The 20,167-nt window shown below is 37.5% G+C and overlaps 1 protein-coding gene across 2 annotated transcripts in view; it reads right to left on the reverse strand.

Annotated features, from left to right (window-relative positions):
* WDR35 (WD repeat domain 35) overlaps positions 1-20,167 on the reverse strand; it is a 77,362-nt gene that overhangs the window by 46,513 nt on the left and 10,682 nt on the right. For both annotated transcript variants that reach the window (XM_058287654.2, XM_058287653.2), the window contains exons 3-9: positions 18,208-18,279; positions 17,112-17,204; positions 11,906-12,034; positions 8,723-8,856; positions 6,377-6,542; positions 6,112-6,257; positions 2,207-2,332 (exon numbers count right to left, since the gene is read on the reverse strand). In XM_058287654.2, coding sequence (XP_058143637.1) covers positions 2,207-2,332; positions 6,112-6,257; positions 6,377-6,542; positions 8,723-8,856; positions 11,906-12,034; positions 17,112-17,204; positions 18,208-18,279 — 866 coding nt within the window. The remainder of the gene's footprint in view (positions 1-2,206; positions 2,333-6,111; positions 6,258-6,376; positions 6,543-8,722; positions 8,857-11,905; positions 12,035-17,111; positions 17,205-18,207; positions 18,280-20,167) is intronic.

A 20,167-nucleotide genomic window follows, 5' to 3' on the forward strand; every position in this document is an offset into this window, starting at 1 on the left:
GTTTAAAGTCTAGGTCCCCAAGCCAAATTTCAAAAAGAGTTGCTTTGCCTTTTCTCCCATCTACCTATTTTATATTTGTTTCCATTAGAGCAACATATGCCTATATTTTATAGTCAAATAATTCCACATGGCTTATTTAAAACAAAAAAACAAAAACAAAAACAAAATGCAGACGCCTGCCCCAACTTCTCCTCCGGGGTAACCATTTACAACTCTTTCAGCTCTATTTTTTGTGCATTTATCTGCATATCCCATTATCAATTGATTAGAGTTACAGATGAGAAGTTAGCTCTCATTTACCACCCTTCCCCCATCACACATTTTTGCTGTCCCTTCAGTCTAAATTCCCCAATACATTTATATTGTAATTTTGAATAAATCAATATTCAATGTTAACATTTTTGTGCCTACGAATGCTACTCAAAGCTAAGCCAAGTTTAGCTTTTCATACCATGACTCCTTTTTAAAATACTTTTTTACATTAAAAGCTATAGATTTATAGACAAGTTGCAAAGATAGTACAAAGTTCCTATATACCCCTCACCCAATTTCCCCTATCGTTAGCATCTTACATTTCCATGGTACATTTGTCATAACCAAGCAGTCAATGTTGACACTTCACTATTAAGTAAAGCCCAGTTCATTTGGATCTCACTTGTTTTTCTCTAAGGTCCCTCTTCTATTCCAGAATCCCATCAGGATACATTACACTTAGACTCCATGTCTCCTCCGCACTGTGATGGATTCTCAGTCTTCCCTTGTTTTTCATGACCTTGACATTTTGACTAGTACTGGTCAGGTAGTCTGAAGAAGGTCCCTTGGTTTGGGTTTGTCTGATGTTTTTCTCACGGTGAGACTGAGATGGTGGATTTTGAGGAAGAACATCACAGAAGTGAGTCCTCTTCTCTTCCTGTCATGACTATGTTATGAACAGGACTCACATTTATGGCATTGACGTTGAGCACCTGGCCAAGGCAGTATTTGCCAGGTTCCGCCACTGTAACGTTGGCTTCTTTGTTTTCCCATTTTCATACTCTACTCTTTGGAAGTGAGCCATGAAGCACAGGAGGGGGTGAGGGAGGGGAGCGATTAAGCACTACCTCTTGGAGAGATCTAAGTAAATTATTCGGAATACCTCCTTAAGAAAGATTTGTTTCTTCTCCCCAATTATTTATTTAATGGTTATTTAAATCAGTATGTCACATAGTTATTTACTTTATCCTTTGGGCTATAATCTAATGCTGTGACAATTATTTTGCTGTTTAAATTGTTACAGGTTTGGCCACTGGGAGCTCTTCCAGGTTGGCTCCTAACCCTTTTGTTTTATTTTCTTATGTTATGCTGTGTTGTCTAGCACTTCCTTACCTTCCAGCATTCTGTGTTGCTCCAAGCTCACCTTGTAATTTCCTGTCCCAGTGATAAATCAGCCATTTCTCCAAGGTGTCTGCCTTTTATATATGTTTTTTCATACCAGATGTTTAGATCAATTTCATACTTCATAGCTTGTTTTGGATCAAATATTAAATTTAGGAGAAAATACTAATTGGTTACTGTGCTGCTCACTCTCATTTGCTCTTCCTGATCCATTCTCTGCCCACTCAACAGCTGTATATGGCCTGGAAGCTGACCTCTAGGAACTCCAGCACCGGGGCTACCTTGCCTTCTGGCCTCCTGTGGGGTTTGGCCAAGAGACAGTGCCATCCTGAGATGGGAGGAGGCGAGATGGTTGGGGTATTTATTCCCCCAATTCCTCTCTGCCAGACCAGCTGCTAGAGGCTGTGCTCCTGCAGGGCAGCCAGCCCCTCTCACACGGCCTCAGCTCTCAAGGGTTCCAGTAACAAGACTCCCTCACCTTGCCCCTTCCCCGGCTGCTAGTGCTGGGTGCTTGCTGTATCACCCCTTGTTGGTCCCCTTCACCCCTTGGTACCTCTCTAAAGAAGCCCTTCCTACATCTCTCCTCAATTACTCCTGTGAGGGTGCCATCTGTTTCCTACTGAGCCTCTGACTGATGGAATAATTTTACTCATTATAATTAGTATCCCGGAAGAGTTTACTGGTTCTGAGGCCTTCATATGAAAAAAGTCTCCTTTCTGCTAGTTTTCACAACAAAGTAGTTATAAAGAGATGTGAGATACAGATATTATACTTTGAGCTGAAATTATTTATTAAAAAGCACTTTTATTTTACAACTGTTCTTAATACTCACTTTATAATCAGGTCGGATATTTGCAAAATATATAAAGGAATCAACAGCTAGCGCAATTTTCAGGCCACCTCCTTCCCAAGATAATGCAGACATCTGCTTTCCAGGAACTTTCAAAGTACCCAGATGCTGAAAAAAATAATGTATTTAACCTAATGTATCACAATTAACTCAAATACAAATTACCACCCAGTTTACCAACTTCACTAGGTTAGAAATGGTTGGAAATTATTTTGTGCAGATTACTTACTTTGAAATAATTTTCCTTGAATTTTTATCATGAAAAACATGTATATGATAGGAGAAATTTGCAAACAATATCCAAGAACTCAATACCAATGTCATCAAGTCTAAGATGCCACAGATTGAAATATGCATCTTTACTTTTATGTATAACGAAGGAAAGAAATTAATTAAAATAACTGATTATAAGATGCATCTCAATTTTAGAGATAATAAAAATGTAAAACAAAAATGTGGTTATTAGAATCAATGAACTATTGTTTCAGTAAATACAATCCTGCAATCTCCCCTTTCTTTCACCCCCACAATCAGCTGCCACCAAGCCCTCCTGCTTTTACTCCTTTCCAGTCTCCACGAAAGGGCCTCATTTCTTGACTCATCTCTCAGAACAGCAACCTACCTGCAGTTCTGACCTCTCATTCTTCCCTCATTCCCACCTTCTACCCCCCACATTCAATCTCCACTCTCCATCACGATTACCTTTCTAGAGGCTGGTCATATCCCATCCTGCTTGAACACTTAATAGTTTTCAAAAACACAATAGCTCCCCACCATCCCATCACATTCTCTAGCATGACAGACAACACCTTTTCTCATCTGGCCCTAATGACATTCTTTGGCTTAGTACCCCACTATTTAGCCAGAATCACTGCATACTCACTTAGGAGAATCTACTGCACCTCCAAGCCTTTGGCCCCATAAACTATTCCTTCTGCCTGATGTCCTCCTGTCCTCTCCCCCATATCTCCTCTATTCCTTCTGTTCCTATCCTCCCAGAGTACTCCTATCCATCCTTCAAGACACAATTCAAATATTGCTTCCTCAGTGAGTCCTGCCTTCCGCCCTCCTTCTATGGTTCCAAAGAAATTAGACAGGGAACCCCTTGGCAGCATGGACTTTGTCATATTCACATCAATTTCCCTATCCTTTAAGAGGTTCTTGGTAAACAAGTATTCATTAAATATCGAAGTAAATAAATGTATCATGCATTCAAAGTAATTTATTCATATACTAACATAGTATGTTTCATGACTGAATTAATGCATGAATAAAAGAATGCCAAGACTTTTTTAACGTGGCCATAAAAAGATAACATTTTTCATCCATACCTCTTATCTGACAGAACAGTAGAATCCCAGGAAGGTCAATACTTTGTACTGATATTCCTTGTTCCTAAGCAGATATTGTGGAAAGTCAAAATTAACATACCAAACCCCATTTTCCAGGGAAGCCCATAGGGGAAAAAAGAGTTTTAACCAAGGGGCTTCCTATCTAGGTGTCTTGCTACCAGTATGGAGCCAAAGAGGCACAAGCAAGCTGCCAGTGTCCTCTGGGAAGACATGACTACATGGAGAAGAGGGCCACCTCCCAAAGTGCAGCCTAGCCAGCGGGGGCAGCACGGAAAGGACAAGGACGCCTAAGCTTTCACAAAGGGCCAGACTCTGTGGAGGGCACGTTCTCACTGTTAATCTCATTCCATCTTCACGACTGCAGTGATCTTTATTTCCGAAGAAAAGGAAACTGACTTTCAGAGGTTAAGTAACTTCTCTTAAACATCAAACTACACTGAGGAAATGGAATACAAAGCCAGGTCACTCCAATTTCTGTAAACCCCATGCTGTCTTGTCTCCCACCATGCCAAGAGCACAGGGTAAAACACCAGGAGCCCAGCCCTTAGAGCCAAATGCAAGTTCTTCCCTGAAGTTTTCCTTAAGTTTAAATATTTAGATAACCTCCTTACAAGTTAGCTTCCCTATCTTAACAGTAGCAAAGATTCAAAAATAAATTCCACATATAGCCACTCATTCAAAAAACACCGAGTGACTATTACTATAGCTATGCCAAAAACCACTTGGAGCAGGGGTCCTTCACCTTTTTTATTCCATGGACCCCTGTGCCAGTCAGGTGAAAACCACATTACTAAGTCCACATTATACTGTGTATTATTTAACAAATAAATCACACCAGAACCAACACATCCCCCAAGAATAAAGTGTTTTTAAAATTTCAATTCAAGCTCACAGACCCCTTGTTAAGAACTCCTGATGTAGAGTCATCCATGTAACATGTAATACATTGTTTGATAGGGGAAAGCAAATGTACCTTATAACCTATGTTTTTCTACTTGGGGAAGGATGAACAAATAAAAACAAGCAGATCAAACAACCTAATAATAAATAAGCTAATGGTGAGCAGCAAAAATAATATGCCCATGAATTAAGAAGGGGTTGTGAGCATAGAAGTAACTAGAAATCAAAACTTAAACTACTCAGAAACCTTGAAAACTGCTCCTGCTTTTCTTTAGCTTTTCAATCTACCAAAAATATTATTAGTTGACAATGTATAGAGAGCATCTACTCTCTACTGCACATTCTGCTGGGTACCTTTGAGAAACTGGCTCAAAAGCATCAAGATGACACCATTATCCTCCAATAGGGGAAGTAAACAATATAATAAAAACACAGCTAGTGAAAGATTTTGCACAGCCAAAACACCTATTAATTGTAATCTATAGTGAATTTATAAAAACTGAAAATGTCTGCACATAGTCTAAGTTCAGAAAATAAGACGGGTAGAAATACATTAGGTTTAGTTATTAATAAGGTCTCATGTACTAAATTTTTAAAATTCACAATCTATTAATTCTCCTCGATATTTTCTAATGCTACTTCGAGAAAATTCTCTTTAAAAATTAAATTAATAATACCATTGAGAAACACAATATATGCATTTATGAAAACAACACATATTTTAACATAGCAATAACTAAGATTAACTATTAAGATAGGTTATATTAAAATAATTGATTACAACAAATTAAAACTTAGAAATTTGGGGAGAGGGACAAAAAGATATGTAAGTTTAATATTGAAGCATATTTAAAATATATAAAATCAGAAAAATTGGTCTGAAACTACTAAATTATACTGAAAACCACTCAAAAGCAAGCTGTGAAAAGAGATACATATTCAGAACACAAGGAACATATTCCAAATAACTATTCCATGGTGATTTCTTGTGCCAGAGATCTGGTTTTCTAAATTTACAGATTATTAAAAAAAAATTCTAAGATAAAATACAATTGTGAAGCCTTGTATTATGAAGGTCTCATTCAAATACATACACCTATCCCATCTTTTTTTTTTCTCTCTCCTTTTCCCTCCCTCCCCCCAGTTGTCTGCTCTCTGTGTCTTTGCTGTGTGTCCTTCTGTGACCACTTCTATCCTTATCAGAGGCACCAGGAATCTGTGTTTCTTTTTGTTGTGTCATCTTGCTGCGTCAGCTGTGTGTGCGGCGCCACTCCTGGGCAGGCTGCACTTTCTTTCGTGCTGGGCGGTTCTCCTTATGGGGCGCACTCCTTGCATATGGGGCTCCCCTACACGTGGGACATCCCTGTGGGGCACGGCACTCCTTGTGTGCATCAGCACTGCACTTGGGCCAGCTCCACATGGGTCAAGGAGGCCCGGGGTTTGAACCGTGGACCTCCCATGTGTAGGCAGATGCCCTGTCCATTGGGCCAAGTCCGCTTCTCTATCCCATCATTTTTACTCAAACTATCCCCACAAGAACAATATGACATGTTTATACCTTTTCCTCCTGCTTTGTTCCCCTGCTTTATTTACTGACTGTTTAAATGGAAAGATGCTAAAATCTCATGACCTTACCTCCCCAAACGGAGTGTAAAACTGCACAGTGTTCACATCCTTATCTTGGGTGACCGCCTTCTGCGATCCCGCCACAGCCAACACACTGCCGATGTGGTTCCACTGGATACTTACCGCATACATGCCAGTATCAATTAAAACAGGATCTGGTCAAAAAGAGAAAATTAGGCAACTGCTGGTAAAATACTCAGCCTAGAGGACTTTATAATCTTAGGATTTTTTTCAATTCTCCACATTAAAAAAGAAAGAAAGAAAAAGTACTTACTCTGGTCATTCTCATGTCTCATTATTTGGCATCTGCCATTGTCGAAACAAATAGCCAGGCAAGGGCAGTCTGGCTCCACGTAGCCTTCTGTGCCGTGGTACCAATGTATTCCAGCAATACTGATCGCTCCAGTGACATTCACCAAGCAATTCAGCTTCATTTTCATCTAAATGAAATTGGTTAAGTCAGTATTCTACATTTTAAAACAGGTATGTTTGGAGTGTTTAACTTGGATTTCTGTGGTTTGTAATCAGAAATTTTTAACTATTGTAAAGTCTCTTCCATGTCTAGCTTCAGTGAAGAGAGGCATACAACTAGATGCTGACATTAATGATATATATGAAATAAGGTGTAAGACTCTTGCCACCTGGACCCTGAAGTGCATCAGAGCATTGATGATTAAATAATTCTCCTCTCTTGTGCACAGAAGGGTGGCATCTTTGATAATGACATGGTGTTTTTATCATAGACTCGTGGCAGGTAGGTGAAATGGTAAGACTGGAAAAGAAAGAATGTGAGCAGGACATTTTTTGAGCCAATATGATTTAACCTGCTTGCCTAATTCCCCTTGTATTCTTTATCTTGTGCATCAACTCCTCCTGGAATGTTTAAAAGCCTAAATAGGTGCCATCTCTCATCCCATTAGAATTAAATATCATAAGCACATTCCAAATAGATAAAATATAAATTATAAAAATCTCTCCCTTATCTCTGCTTTACTCTTCACAGCTCCTTTTATACTGTTTTCCATATGGTTTCTTGTTCTTTATTATTTAAAGCAAAGACATCTATCATATCATTTATTCTATTTATAAATTTATTTTCATAATTTTAGCAGCAATTCCATCCTTTTTTTTTTTTTTTTAGGTACGGGGCCAGGGTTTGAACCCAGGACCTGATATGTTAGAAACCGGTGCTCAACCACTAAGACAGTCAGCTCTCCTGAGTTGATTTCTTCATTTGTTTGCTTGTTGTTTGCTTTTGTTTTTAGGAGACCCTAGGTATCGAACCCAGGCCCTCCCATGTGGGAAGCAGGCACTCAACCGCTTGAGCCACATCTGCTCACGTGTCGTGTTCTTTTATGCTGCATTATTCTGTTAATAGTCTAAATTTTCCTTTTGGGCAATTACAATTTTTAAAATTTTAATATTCATATAAATGGAATTTTTCATTGCTATTAATGTCTATTTTATTGAATTAAAATCCAACATAAAAACCCATAACAATCATAGCTTATGATTGCTATGCAGCCCAATATAATTTATATCTTTGTAAACATTCCATGAATTTATTTTGTCTATGATTTGATACATCTATTGAATTAATCTTACTAATTAAAATATTTCTAAATTTTAAAAAAATTACTATGTATAGAGTATTACAAAAAGAACACTGAAAACAGAATATAAAAATCTGGTTTCAAATGAAAGTTCCATCACATGCTGGCTTACAGACCCTGGACAAATCACTTCAACTGAGTCTCAGTTTTCCCTATTTATTAAGTGAGAATGAGGGAGCAGATGTGGCTCAAGCAGTTGAGCACCTGCCTCCCATAGGGAGGTCCTGGGTTCAGTTTCTGATGCCTCCTAAAGGAAAAAAAACAGAAAACAAGCAGACAATGAGCAGAAAACAATGAACAAAAAACAATGAAGAGACAACAAGCAAAAATAACAAAGCAGAAAAACTGCAAACAGATAAGGGAGCCATCAGTGGGGGGAGGGAGAATATTATAAAAAAATAAAATAAAATAAGGATAAAAAATTCCTTCGAGTTTTTATGAGACTCTTATGAAGAAAGGTATATGAAATACTTGGAAAATAGCAAAGTATCATACAAAAGTTAGCTATTATTACTTCTACCAATAAGTGGATTGATGTCATGTCCTAACCCTCATTAAAAACAAAAACAAAGCTTGCTGAAACATCAAGAGGGCCAGGGACCAAGCATAGTGAAATCTTACAAAGCCAGAATTTTTATTGAGATCATGCTACCCAAGCTTATTTTATTTTGGCTTCTTTATAAGACTTAATTTTCCTCCCTTGCTATTTAAGTCTCCCACTCTTTAAATAAACATTTAGTAGCATGTTACAATTTGTCTTTGGTATCTGCCCGTATACTATACTCATTACCCCTCTGCTTCAATACATTGACACCATATCCTTTCCAGATACCAGAAAATAAGAACTAAAAGCTGTACTAAAACATGTTGCTTTAGTTTACCTTGAAGCAACCAAGAAGTTTTTGTAATAAAAAAAAATTTTTAGACCATTGGAATAAAAATCCTGAATTAAAGACTTTCTTAATCACATACCATCATAAAAATTATTCTGTACAAAATATACTTACTATAAAATTCCCTTGATTATCATAAATGTGTATTTCCCCATTTGCCATTCCAAAAAGTAAGATTTTACTGTCTGCAGACCATGCTACATGGCAGAGCTGTATGCCCTTCAGATCTTTTCCCCAAATACGATTCCCTGAAACAAAACATAAAACACAATTATTTAATTAAAGTTAAAGGTCATGACCCTTCATCAATTGCTCTCAAAATCTTTGTTTCCCCAAATAGCTCTCACAATATTTGCAGTATTCACACAGTCATTCAATTTATTCAGGCCATATATATTTATTGAGTACCTACTATGCACCAAATCCCTATTGGACATATGAAACTATTTCAAACTTTCAAACTTTCCTCCCCTCTCTTCTATAGTCTGACCCCCAAGATTTCCCTTCCCATCAGCAGATGAGCCATCTTGTACTTCAGAAAGACAATAAAAGTGCCAAAAAAGAAATTCCTTGCTCCCATCTTCAAATATTCAGAACACAACTGAATCCACACTAACCCCTTCTTCTTTGCTTCCTGATACAAAGGAACTGGTAGCCTTCCTGCCTCAACTCCCATCTAAGGCTAACCTCCCCCACCCATCTATTCTCTGGATCTGATCCTTTTCCAGCTTTGCAAAGATCTCACTCTATCGATCATTCCCTTTCTCTCTTTCTCTTTAAGCTCTTCCTTCCTGGCCCCTCGTTCTTTTTAATCAGCATTTAAACACACTCATGTCTATTTCTCTTCAAAACCACCACCTCAAGTGAAAACAAATAACAATAATAATAATAAAAAACAAATTAAGGAGCAGATGTGGCTCATTCAGTTGGGCACCTGCCTCCCACAAAGGAGGTGTCGGGTTCAGTTCCCAGGGCCTCCTAAAGAAGACAAACAATGAGCAGATAAGAGCAAAAAAAAATGAGCAAGACAATAAAAAAAAACAATGAGCAGACAACTAGCAAAAACAAAAAAAATGAGCAGGGAGCAGATGTGGCTCAAGGAGTTAAGTACTTACCTTCTAAAGAAAAAATGAACAGACAATAAGCAAAAAACAACAAGCAATGACCTAAATATAAATAAAACAACAAGCAAAAACAATGAGCAAAAATAATGAGCAAACAAAGGAGGGAGCCATCTCAGGGGAGGGGAAATCAATTAACTGCATTTCTATAAAGAGTAAGAATAATAAAATTATTTTTTTTAAATAAAATAATAAATACTTCCATCAATCCTGAATTTCCCCTCTAGCTACCACATCTTTACCATTCCTCTCCCAACTAAACTTCTTGAAAGAATTACCTACTACACCAGCAAGCCCCGCTTCCTCACCTTCCATTCAACCCTCAGCCCATCCCAATCTGACTTCTTCCCCACAACTCCAATGAATCTGCTTTCCTCCGGGTCCCTAATGGCCTGTTGCTAACTCCAATGGATACTTCCTTTGATCATGCCCTTTTTCTTGACATTAATGCATTACTTTTTCATCCCTAAGAATTCTAATTTTCAGTATCTTTGATGAAATTCTCTTCTTCTGTCCATTCTGTAAACATTGCTTTTTTTTCTTATTCCACAGATGGCCCCTGGGTTTTTCCATCTATTCCAATGGTTTCAATGACCATCCATATGCTGGTGATTCCCAAAATTATGCTTTCAGCCTAGATATTTCTGAGACATATGTATCTAATTAGCATTTGGGCATGTTTACTTTGATGTTCTATAGCATGACCAAATTAACATGTCCAGAACTGAATTCTCTCAAAACCACTCTGTCCTATATCCTACTTCAGTGAAAGGCCCCACCATTTACCCAGCTGCCAAGCTATAAACCTGGATTCATCCACAGCTCCTCCATCCTCTCACCGTCAATCCAACCAGTAATAAGGCCTATGCAGTACCTTCCTAACTATCTGTGGAATCCATCCACCATCATCTCTCACTTAAACTACCACTGCCATTTTCTAACTGGTACACCTGCCCCATCTTTCTTTTCTCCATTCTCTCTATTGTAGCTACAGAGATATTTTTTACATATAAAGAACAAAGCTGATCACATTGCTCCCACTCTTAGAACCCTTCATTCATTTACCAGTGCTCTTAGCATTAAGGCCAACTTCTTTAATATAATGTATGATTTACATGATCTGGGCTCTTTTTACCTCTAGTTTTATGACATCCTACTCTTCTCCCTTTAGTATTATTCTTCACTGACATTCAACTTTTTTCAAAACTCCAAACATGACCATCTAGGTTCAACTTACCTGGACCTCCTGACATGTTATTCCTAGGCCTGAAACATTCTACACCCTAATGCTCATGGTGGCCAATGTCTTAGCACAGACATCACTTCCCCCAGGAAGTGACCCCCCAAGGCTGGGTTAGGTACTTCTCACACATGATCCTGTATTTGTCCTGTCTTAACACTTATTGTGTGGTATTTTTTTTAAGTATTTTTTACTGTCTTTTTTTTTTTAAAGATACATGGATCACACAAAGTATCATGTGGTATTTTAACTGCTTAGTTACTTACCCACCTCTCCTAATCTAGGTCTGGAAAACTGTTCATTTGTTGGCACCTCAGTGCCTAAAATAACAGCTGATGCCCTGTAGGTTCTCATAAATATTTACTGAATACATGACATTACACACACACACCAAAAAAAACCAGGAAAATGAAAATGATTTTAAAATAAAATATTTCTATATAGAGAGAGTTTAATGAAGACGTAGACTCTCAGAAGACCCACGGTGATCTATGTACTATAATTTGAAAATGTAGATTTTAAGGCTTCAAAACACAACAATGACATGCTCAGATTTATTAAAAAACCAACCAAGGATTAACAGAACTCTATGTTCTTTCTGAAACCAAAATCTAAATCTACATCTTTATATACTTTAAAGAGAAATTATAGAATTGGGCAGACATATTTAAAATAATCCTGAAAAAATAATGCATACTCCTCAGTAGCATTATAGGAAATAAAAAAGAATAGATAATTCTTTTCTGGAATACACTATAAAATAAATGGTTAGAACCAAAAGACAGTTCTTGAATGTCATCATATTGGATACTGACTGTTTTCTCTTTTATGTTTATTTTTTATAAGAATGTTAACATATGATAATTAACTAAATCTCTGAATATTAAAAATGTCAGCTAAATCTGATCTTAGTTTTATATCCAAGAGATGCATTACCATCCACGGAACCAACAATCACAGCCCCATCTTCATATACAATGCAGATCTTCTGTCCATCAGCATTCCAGCTCATACTTCGAACCACTGATTTATTCCGATTGTTGATCATCTCCTCATACCAAGACCCTGTTTTCACAAACAAAAAAAATTACAAGTCAAAACTTTCACATAAATTAATTTGTACTTGAGATTGAAACCCTTCCATAAAATACACTACAGGATAAATAATTGTAAAGTTTTCTACCACCTGGGACAAACTATAAAACCTTCAAATCCCACATAAACAAAATGAAAGAATAATTAAATCTTGACCAATAACTACTTTAAGATGTTCACAGAAAACACAATAAATGCTTTTTTCCTTTTTTTCTTCCTTCCTTTCTTCCTTTCACCAAGTAAAAAATAAACTTCATTTGCTTTTGTATGGCCAAAACAACTGCCTTTGTTCAAAGGCTAACTATTCTCATTTGAACAACCTACTTCACATAATACAGAAAAAATGGAATAACCACAACAATTTCATACATATGCATAAACTCTCCAGTGATTAATTATAAAGATATTAAATATAAACATATTAGGTAAAACTCTAAGCCTGCTTGAAAAAAAAAATCCTTAAATAGTTCACATCGCATTAGTGCTATCCCATCACTAATGATGGACAAAAATAGTCAAGTGAGTATCATAGTATAACCAAATTTGAGGAAAACAGCAAGTTTGTTTTGTTTTGTTTTTTATTTTGTTTTTTAGCGTTACTACAATCTGGTGTAGAGAACCGTGGCCTGCAGCCAAGCAGATAATCATGTAAGGGAATAATGAAGTCAGAGCAGGGCATTATCAAGACTGAGGCCTAGAGAGTCTCATCTTTGGTAAAAGACAAAGTTTACTCCAAGCCCTGTGCTCTCATACTCTACCACCTACACATTCACAACTATACACATAAACACACATGAGCTTCTTAAGAAATAAATTTAACTGTTCAAGCACTACAGTGCATTTTCTTAATATTAAGAATTTTTAAATGGTATATGTTGAGCCTTTTCAAATGAGCACACATGAACTGAGGCACCTTGCACATTTGAAGAAGACAGCTATAAGCCTCAGCGGAACACTGTATTATGAGCTGTTTTTCTGGTAATGATGATACATCTAAGTTACTCCTTCTCTAACTCTTGCTCTTTATCTTGTAGACAAAAGAACAAATTGTGAGCCAGTAGCAAGAACTGAGGTCAACTCTGTAACCATGAAAGAGAAGGGGCCCAATAAAAGAAATGAATTCTTGCTTTGACTTTTTAATAGATGTGTCTTCACCAACTGAGATAACTCCAGCCAACCAACCACATAGAAATTAATTCTTATCGGAGACCTAGAAAATAAGGAGCGATCTCAAGCAGAAACTATTCTTCTGCTAAGAGTCTAAGTTCATTGAGAGCTGGCCCATAGCCATATAATTCATTTTCTTAATATAGGGTCACAGTCCAAAGGAAATAAAGTCAAGGGAAAAGTGGACAGCAATAAATCCAAAAATCTCACAACTGAACACTTAGAATGAATACCTACTGCTGATTAAAAGACAGGGGTCAGGACAACCAGCAGGATGATGGCAGGGTAAGGAGCTCCTAGACTCAGCTCATGCGATCGAACAGTTAGTAATCACCCAGAGCTATCTACAGCACCTGTATGGGGCTCTAGGAGACCAGAAGAGCATCCTGCAACATCCCTGAAAGAATGGAAGGAGGAGATTGCCCATCTGCAGAGAATATTCATAAGTAGAGGCTCCACGCCCCAGAGGTTGGTACACATCCTCCACTGGAGGCACAAGCCACTCAGGAGCTATTCTGTGGCTGGAATTGGAAGCTCCACTTCCCAAGAACGGGGAGGAAGAGACAGTTGGGCACCAACTTCAACTATTGATTAGTAAATTTGATGGGCTAAAGTGTAATCCTAAGAACAGCTAAAGTTTGAAACTATCCAAGTCAGAAAGAGGCTGGCAGCCACCATTTTAACTCCATCCCTGGCACAGGGGGAAGCAAGGCAGACTGAAAATCATAGTGCTGGTAGTCCAGCCTCTTTCCATCCAGATTGGACTGCAGCTCTAGCATAAGCCCCGGCCCCACCTTTAGCAGAGAAGAAACTGGCAAACTCTGCACCAGCCTCTCTAGGTAACTGCAGGTACATTTGGCTGACACAGACTGAATAGGTGAAAGTCTACTGGGGCAACCATGGTCATTTTGGACCTACACAGCATAGATTGCTGGCCACACCTGCAGCTCCATCTCTACCCCAGGCAGGGGAGGAAGGAGTATGAAGCATCACCAGTCTCTCTGGGCACCTATAGTCTAGTCCTGCATGACGTGGGTTATTACACACAGCTGTGGCTCTGTCCTGATCCCTGGCAAAGGAGAAAGTTGGGAGATGCTTCACTGGTCCCTGGGGCAATGAGGGCAGCTTGAGCCTCCACAGTTTACAGCACCAACTATATCCTTGGCTCCTACTACAAACCAGCAAAGGAGAAAGGGCAAGAAAGCTCTAAACTAAAGAGAGAAACTGCACCCAGAATAAATACTCTAGTAAGCCAGATGCCAACACACACAAAAAAATTACAATCTACACTGAGAAACAAGAAGATATGGCCCAGTTAAAGGAACAAGATAAGCCTCCAGATGACATAAAGGAGTTGAGACAACTAATCATAGATGTTCAAACAAATCTTAATAAATTCAGTGATATGGCTAAAGAAATTAAGGATATTATTAATAAAAAGACATTGGATGAGCACAAAGAAGAATTTGAAAGCATACATAGAAAAATAGATCTTATGAGCATGAAAGACACAATAAATGAAATAAAAAAACATGCTGGAACCATACAATAGCAGATTTGAGGAGGCAGAAGGATTGGTGAGCTTGAAGAAATGGCTTTTAAAAGCAAATATACAAAAGAACAGATGAAGAAAAGAATGGAAAAAATCGAACAAGGTCTCAGGGAACTAAATGACAGCAACAACAGATGTGCAAACCTATGTGTCATGGGTGTCCCAAAAGGAGAAGAGAAGGGAAAGGAGCAGAAGGAATATCTGAAGAAACAATGGTAGAAAATTTCCCAATCCTATTGAAGGACATAGATATCCATGTCCAAGAAGCACAACATACTCCCATCTAAATAAATGCAAACAGACCAACTCTGACACACATACTAATCAGAATGTCAAATGCCAAAGACAGAGAATTCTGAGAGCAGCAAAGGAAAAGCAATGCATCACATATAAGGGATACCCCATAAGATTAAGTGCTGATTTCTCATCAGAAACCATGGAGGCAGGAAGACAGTGTTATGATATATTTAAGATACTGCAAGAGAAAAACTTCCAGCCAAGAATCTTATATCTGGCAAGATTAGAATATTCATAGATAAACAGAAAATGAAAAAGTATGTAACCCAGAGACTGGCTTTGCAGGAAATACTAAAGGGTGTATACAGCCTGAAAAGAAAAGACAGAAGAGAGGCCTGAAAAAGAGTCTAGAAACGAACATTATATCAATAAAAGTAACTAAAAGTGTCAAAAGAGTGGTGAAAATAAAATGACAGATAAAACCGAAATATTCAAGAATAAACTTAACCAATAATGTAAAGCACTTTTATTCAGAAAACTACAACTCATTGTTAAAAGAAATCAAAAAATATCTAAATAATTGGAAAAACATCCCATGCTCACAGATTGGAAGACTAAGTATCATTAAGATGTCAATTTGGGAAGTGGCTATGGCTCAAGCAGTTGAGCTCCCATTCGCCATACGGAGGACCAGGGTTCTATCTCCATGAACTCCCGGTAAAAATAAGAAAAAAGGCGCCCCAGACCCCTATCTCACACCTTATCCAAAATTTAACTCAAATGGATCAAAAACTTAAATATAAAAGCAAGAACCATAAAGCTTCTAGAAGAAAATGTAGGAAAATATCTTCAAGACCTGGTGGTTGGTGGTGGATTCTTAAAGGAGATAAGAGGAGGGTTGAGATGGACTACTGATGATTAATGTATGTAGAAGTTTTAATTAACTTTACTGTAAAAGTATAGAAATGTAGAGCTGATGGTAACACATTACAGTGAGTAGCAGCTGGTTTATAAATGGGGTTTATAAATGGAAATGTAGTGGAAATGGTAGTCTAGGGATATAAATGCCAACTGACAGAAAGCTAGAGAATAATCTAGGGACTGAATAGCACAGTAAACCCAGAGGTGAATGACAATTGTGGTTGATGGTACAGATGCAAAAGTGTCCTTTGTGAGCTAGAGCAACAGAGTATCACTATTGCAGGGTGGTAGGAATGTGGGGAAGCATGGGAAAAATACAACTGGAGTGACCTACGGACTATGGTTAATGGTAACAAAGTAATACTCATGCATCTATGCCAAAGAGGTACCGTGTTGATAATGGGGGAGTACGGAAGTGTGCCAAATGTACACTCTGGACCTGGTAATAATCTGATATTATCTCATAATCTGTAACAAATGTTCCACCACAGTGTGGTGTGTTGATTGAGGGGTGATGCATAGGAATTCTGCACATGAGCATGAATTTTTTATAAGTTTACAACTTCTGTCATAAAAAAATATTTTAAAAATAATAATAGAGTGGGTTGGAGGAAAAATACACCAAATGTAAGATAAGGACTATAATTAGTAGTAAGATTTTGACAATATTCTTTCATAATTTGTAACAAATGTCTCACAACAATGCAAGGTGTTGGTGGAAGGTTGATGGATGGGAATCCTCTATGCTGTTATGCATGTTTGCTTCGTAAGCTCACAACTTTTACTATACATTTATTGTTTATGTATGTACATGTATAAATGATACAAAAATAGTAATAATAATAATAGGGTAGGTTGGGGGAAAAATACTTTGGTTAGTAGTAATATTTTGAGGATGCTCTTTAATCATTAGTTGAAAATGTTTCACAACAATACAAGGTATTGGTGGTAGGGTGAGGTATGAGAGCCCTGTATGAGGTTATGTATGTTTGTTTTTGTAAGTTCACAACTATTACTATACATTTGATATATGTTTATGTATGACTGATATATCTCAATAAATTTTTTTTTAAAAAGCCAGGTATCTGTTTAGGAGATATCATTCCCCCATTCAAACAGTGTGACTTATACTTCAATTTCTGAAAGCTTAAATAAGCTCTCCTAATATACCTTTATATAACATCCACACGATGATTAGCCCATTTTGATCACTGGTTGTCAACTTCTGATATTGTTCATTCCATGTTACAACTTGAACAGAACCTAGAAAATTATAAAACAACTTAGAAACCAAAAAGACTCCAGTTAATTTCAAATTTATATTTTTATATAAACCAATGTCAAAGCTTACTAAAATCATTAGGATTCCTGTGCGACTTAAGCAGTCTTTAATATTGCTCTTAAAATACTGACAGAAGGCATTACTGATATCACAAAATTTCTACAACATCACAATGCACAGGTCTATGCTCGGGTTTGCCCCTACTGCATGCCAACAAATGCACCTACTGTATGTAGCCAGCGGCAAGAGCTGCCATCCAGCTTGTGACAGAAACAAATGTGAGCATGGGTTACCCAATTGTCCTGGCCCCCAAGAACTATAATGTGTAAAGGACACCAGACTAAGTGCTTTTTTGTTTCATTTTGGTTGCTATTTCTCACAATCTTTCTTTTTCTAACATTTTTCCATTCTATTAGTAATACACTCTTGAACTTATTTTAAACCTCTGGCTTATATGGACAATTGACTTCTTTCAACTTTATCTATTAATACATTGGTGTGTATTTTCTAAGAATAAGGAAAGTCTCATAACTACAGTACAAATTAGGAATTTAAGATTGATACAGTATTTTCTAACCTACAATCCATATTCAAATTTTATCAATTGTGCCAATAAGTCCCTCACAGCTATTTATTTTTCTCAATCCAAGATCATTCAGTGTGTTCAGCTGTTATGTCTCTTTAGTCCCCTTTAATCTGTAATCATAGCACATATTTTAAAGAAAGGATTATACGACCATAGACAGATAACATTATCTCTGAATATATAAAATAGCCACATTTTTCAGATTTATTGAAGATATTGTTTAATCATTTAAAAAAAGCTGAGTGAATCTAGGCTATATTAATTATAGCTCAATAGATATGATTACTTTTAATGTTACCATTAATTAAAATGTTGACATTTCTGCATTAAGTAGACAGTTTCTAAATGCCTAAAGAAATTACTCTTCAAGCATGATTTTAAAAAAAAGGATGACTTACCACTATGACCTTCAAGAGTCTGATTCATAGAAAGGTTACTAGGGGCTGCAAGACCCCTCAATTTTGCATCATCTATAAAAAAAAAAACTTTTGATAAATATATAAAAGTTATATCATATAATTTTGACATTTTCTTTCTTTTCTTTTGAAATGAGTCCCAATTCCTAGGAGATATTAAAATGAATGTTTTTTTTTTAATGCTTCCTTGTGACCTAATTTTCTCATGTGCAAACACAGACAATAATATATACCCCCTGCAAATATATTATTCTAGTAAAATAAAGCAAAATGTATAAAAGAACACTGCTTACTTAGTATACTAAATATATTGATTACTATTGCTACTTATTCCTTCCCTAAAGATCACAAATAGAAATATTTATGACTTATGGATTGAAAACTCTAAAAGCATAATGGGATTTCACAAAATCTCATATTCATTCATTTATTTATTCATTCATTCAACAAAAATTTATTGTGTGTCTGTCTACACTGTGCTCCGCACTGTGGAAGGTTCGGAGCATAAAAAGATGAACAAAATGGCAGAGAGCTTTTAGTCTACTGATGGAACAGAATTAAATGTACACTCAGGCACACCCCTTTGTTTTTGCACATATGAACAGCAGAGGGGGGAGCCTAATAAGAGATGGTAACAGAAGACTTAATTTAGAATGGAGAGAGGGAGAAGCAGGGAAGACTTTTTGAAAAGATGATACTTAAGCTGAACCTGAGGATTAACTGGACATAGCCAGACAATGTGGGGAAAGAGGGAAGAGTATTCTGGAATGGGAAACAAATGATACAAAGGCTCTACGGTAGAAGTTCGGAGCCTCTGACAAACTGAAAGAAGGCGACGTGGGTGTTCAAGGGAGAACGTAGCAGATGAGGCTGGACTGATAAACACAGGAACCTCCCAGAAGTGCAAATAATCCACAGCAGGATTTTAAAAGATTAAGCTGTAATAAAGTTGTTGAGAATGACAGGAGTAATACAAGAGCACAGAAGACACTGCCAAGAATACCAGTCACAAAGCACACAGAATCTTGGAACACCTTCTCCTCGGAAAAACCTGGTTGACAATGTTTTTGTTTGCATATATAAAAGATGTTAGCAGTCAAATTCCAAGAAACTCCTATTATATGCTGTGCAAAGATTGACACCCAGAATCAAAATACATGGAAGACATTTTTACAATTATTTGAGGAGAGAGGGGAATTCTGAGCTGCTACCATGCTCTCCTGGCTTCTCTGTGTAAAGGACTCCACTAGCAACTGTGGGCACACCCATGGGGACAGTAATGGACACCTGACCTAATCTTTCTGGGGCTTGGTGTGATAGTTAGGCTCATGTGTCAGGTAGGTGCCCAAGTGTTCAATCAAGCAAGCACTGGCCTAACTGTTACTGTGAGGACATTTTGTGGACTTAAAGCATTAGTATGTTGACTGCATCTATGGCTGATCACACCTATAATCAACTGAGGAGACTGTCTTTAGCAATGAGAGATGTTTCATCCAATCAGTTGAAGATCTTAAAGGAGAAGTGATGACTTCAGCAGTCAGGAAGGGTAATTCCAGGAAGACAGCATTGGAGTAGGTCAGCAGAGGTCAATTCTCTCACAGAAACAACAGAGGAAGGGCAAAAAGTTGTCCAAGGGAGCTCCTTTGGGGATTTGGAGACCAGGAGAATACTGCACATTCTACAGGAGGGTAAGGGACAAAGAGACAAAGAAGCAAAAATAAAAACCATAAGTTGCTAATACCCATGGCCGGGAACAGTACCCATCCCCCATCCTCAAGGTGAACAACCTGGATAAAACCTATGGCTCACTGCAGCCAACTGAGGGGAAGAGACATCTTCCTCCCTGGGAAGAGCGACAATGTGGTGGAAGGTGGAGAGTGGTTTCTCTTCAGGGAATTTGGCCAGCACACCCTACTTTGAATCTCAGCTCTGGCAAGACTAG

This window comes from Dasypus novemcinctus, chromosome 25 (assembly GCF_030445035.2).
Source record: "Dasypus novemcinctus isolate mDasNov1 chromosome 25, mDasNov1.1.hap2, whole genome shotgun sequence".
In the NCBI taxonomy this organism is placed as follows: Eukaryota; Metazoa; Chordata; class Mammalia; order Cingulata; family Dasypodidae; genus Dasypus; species Dasypus novemcinctus.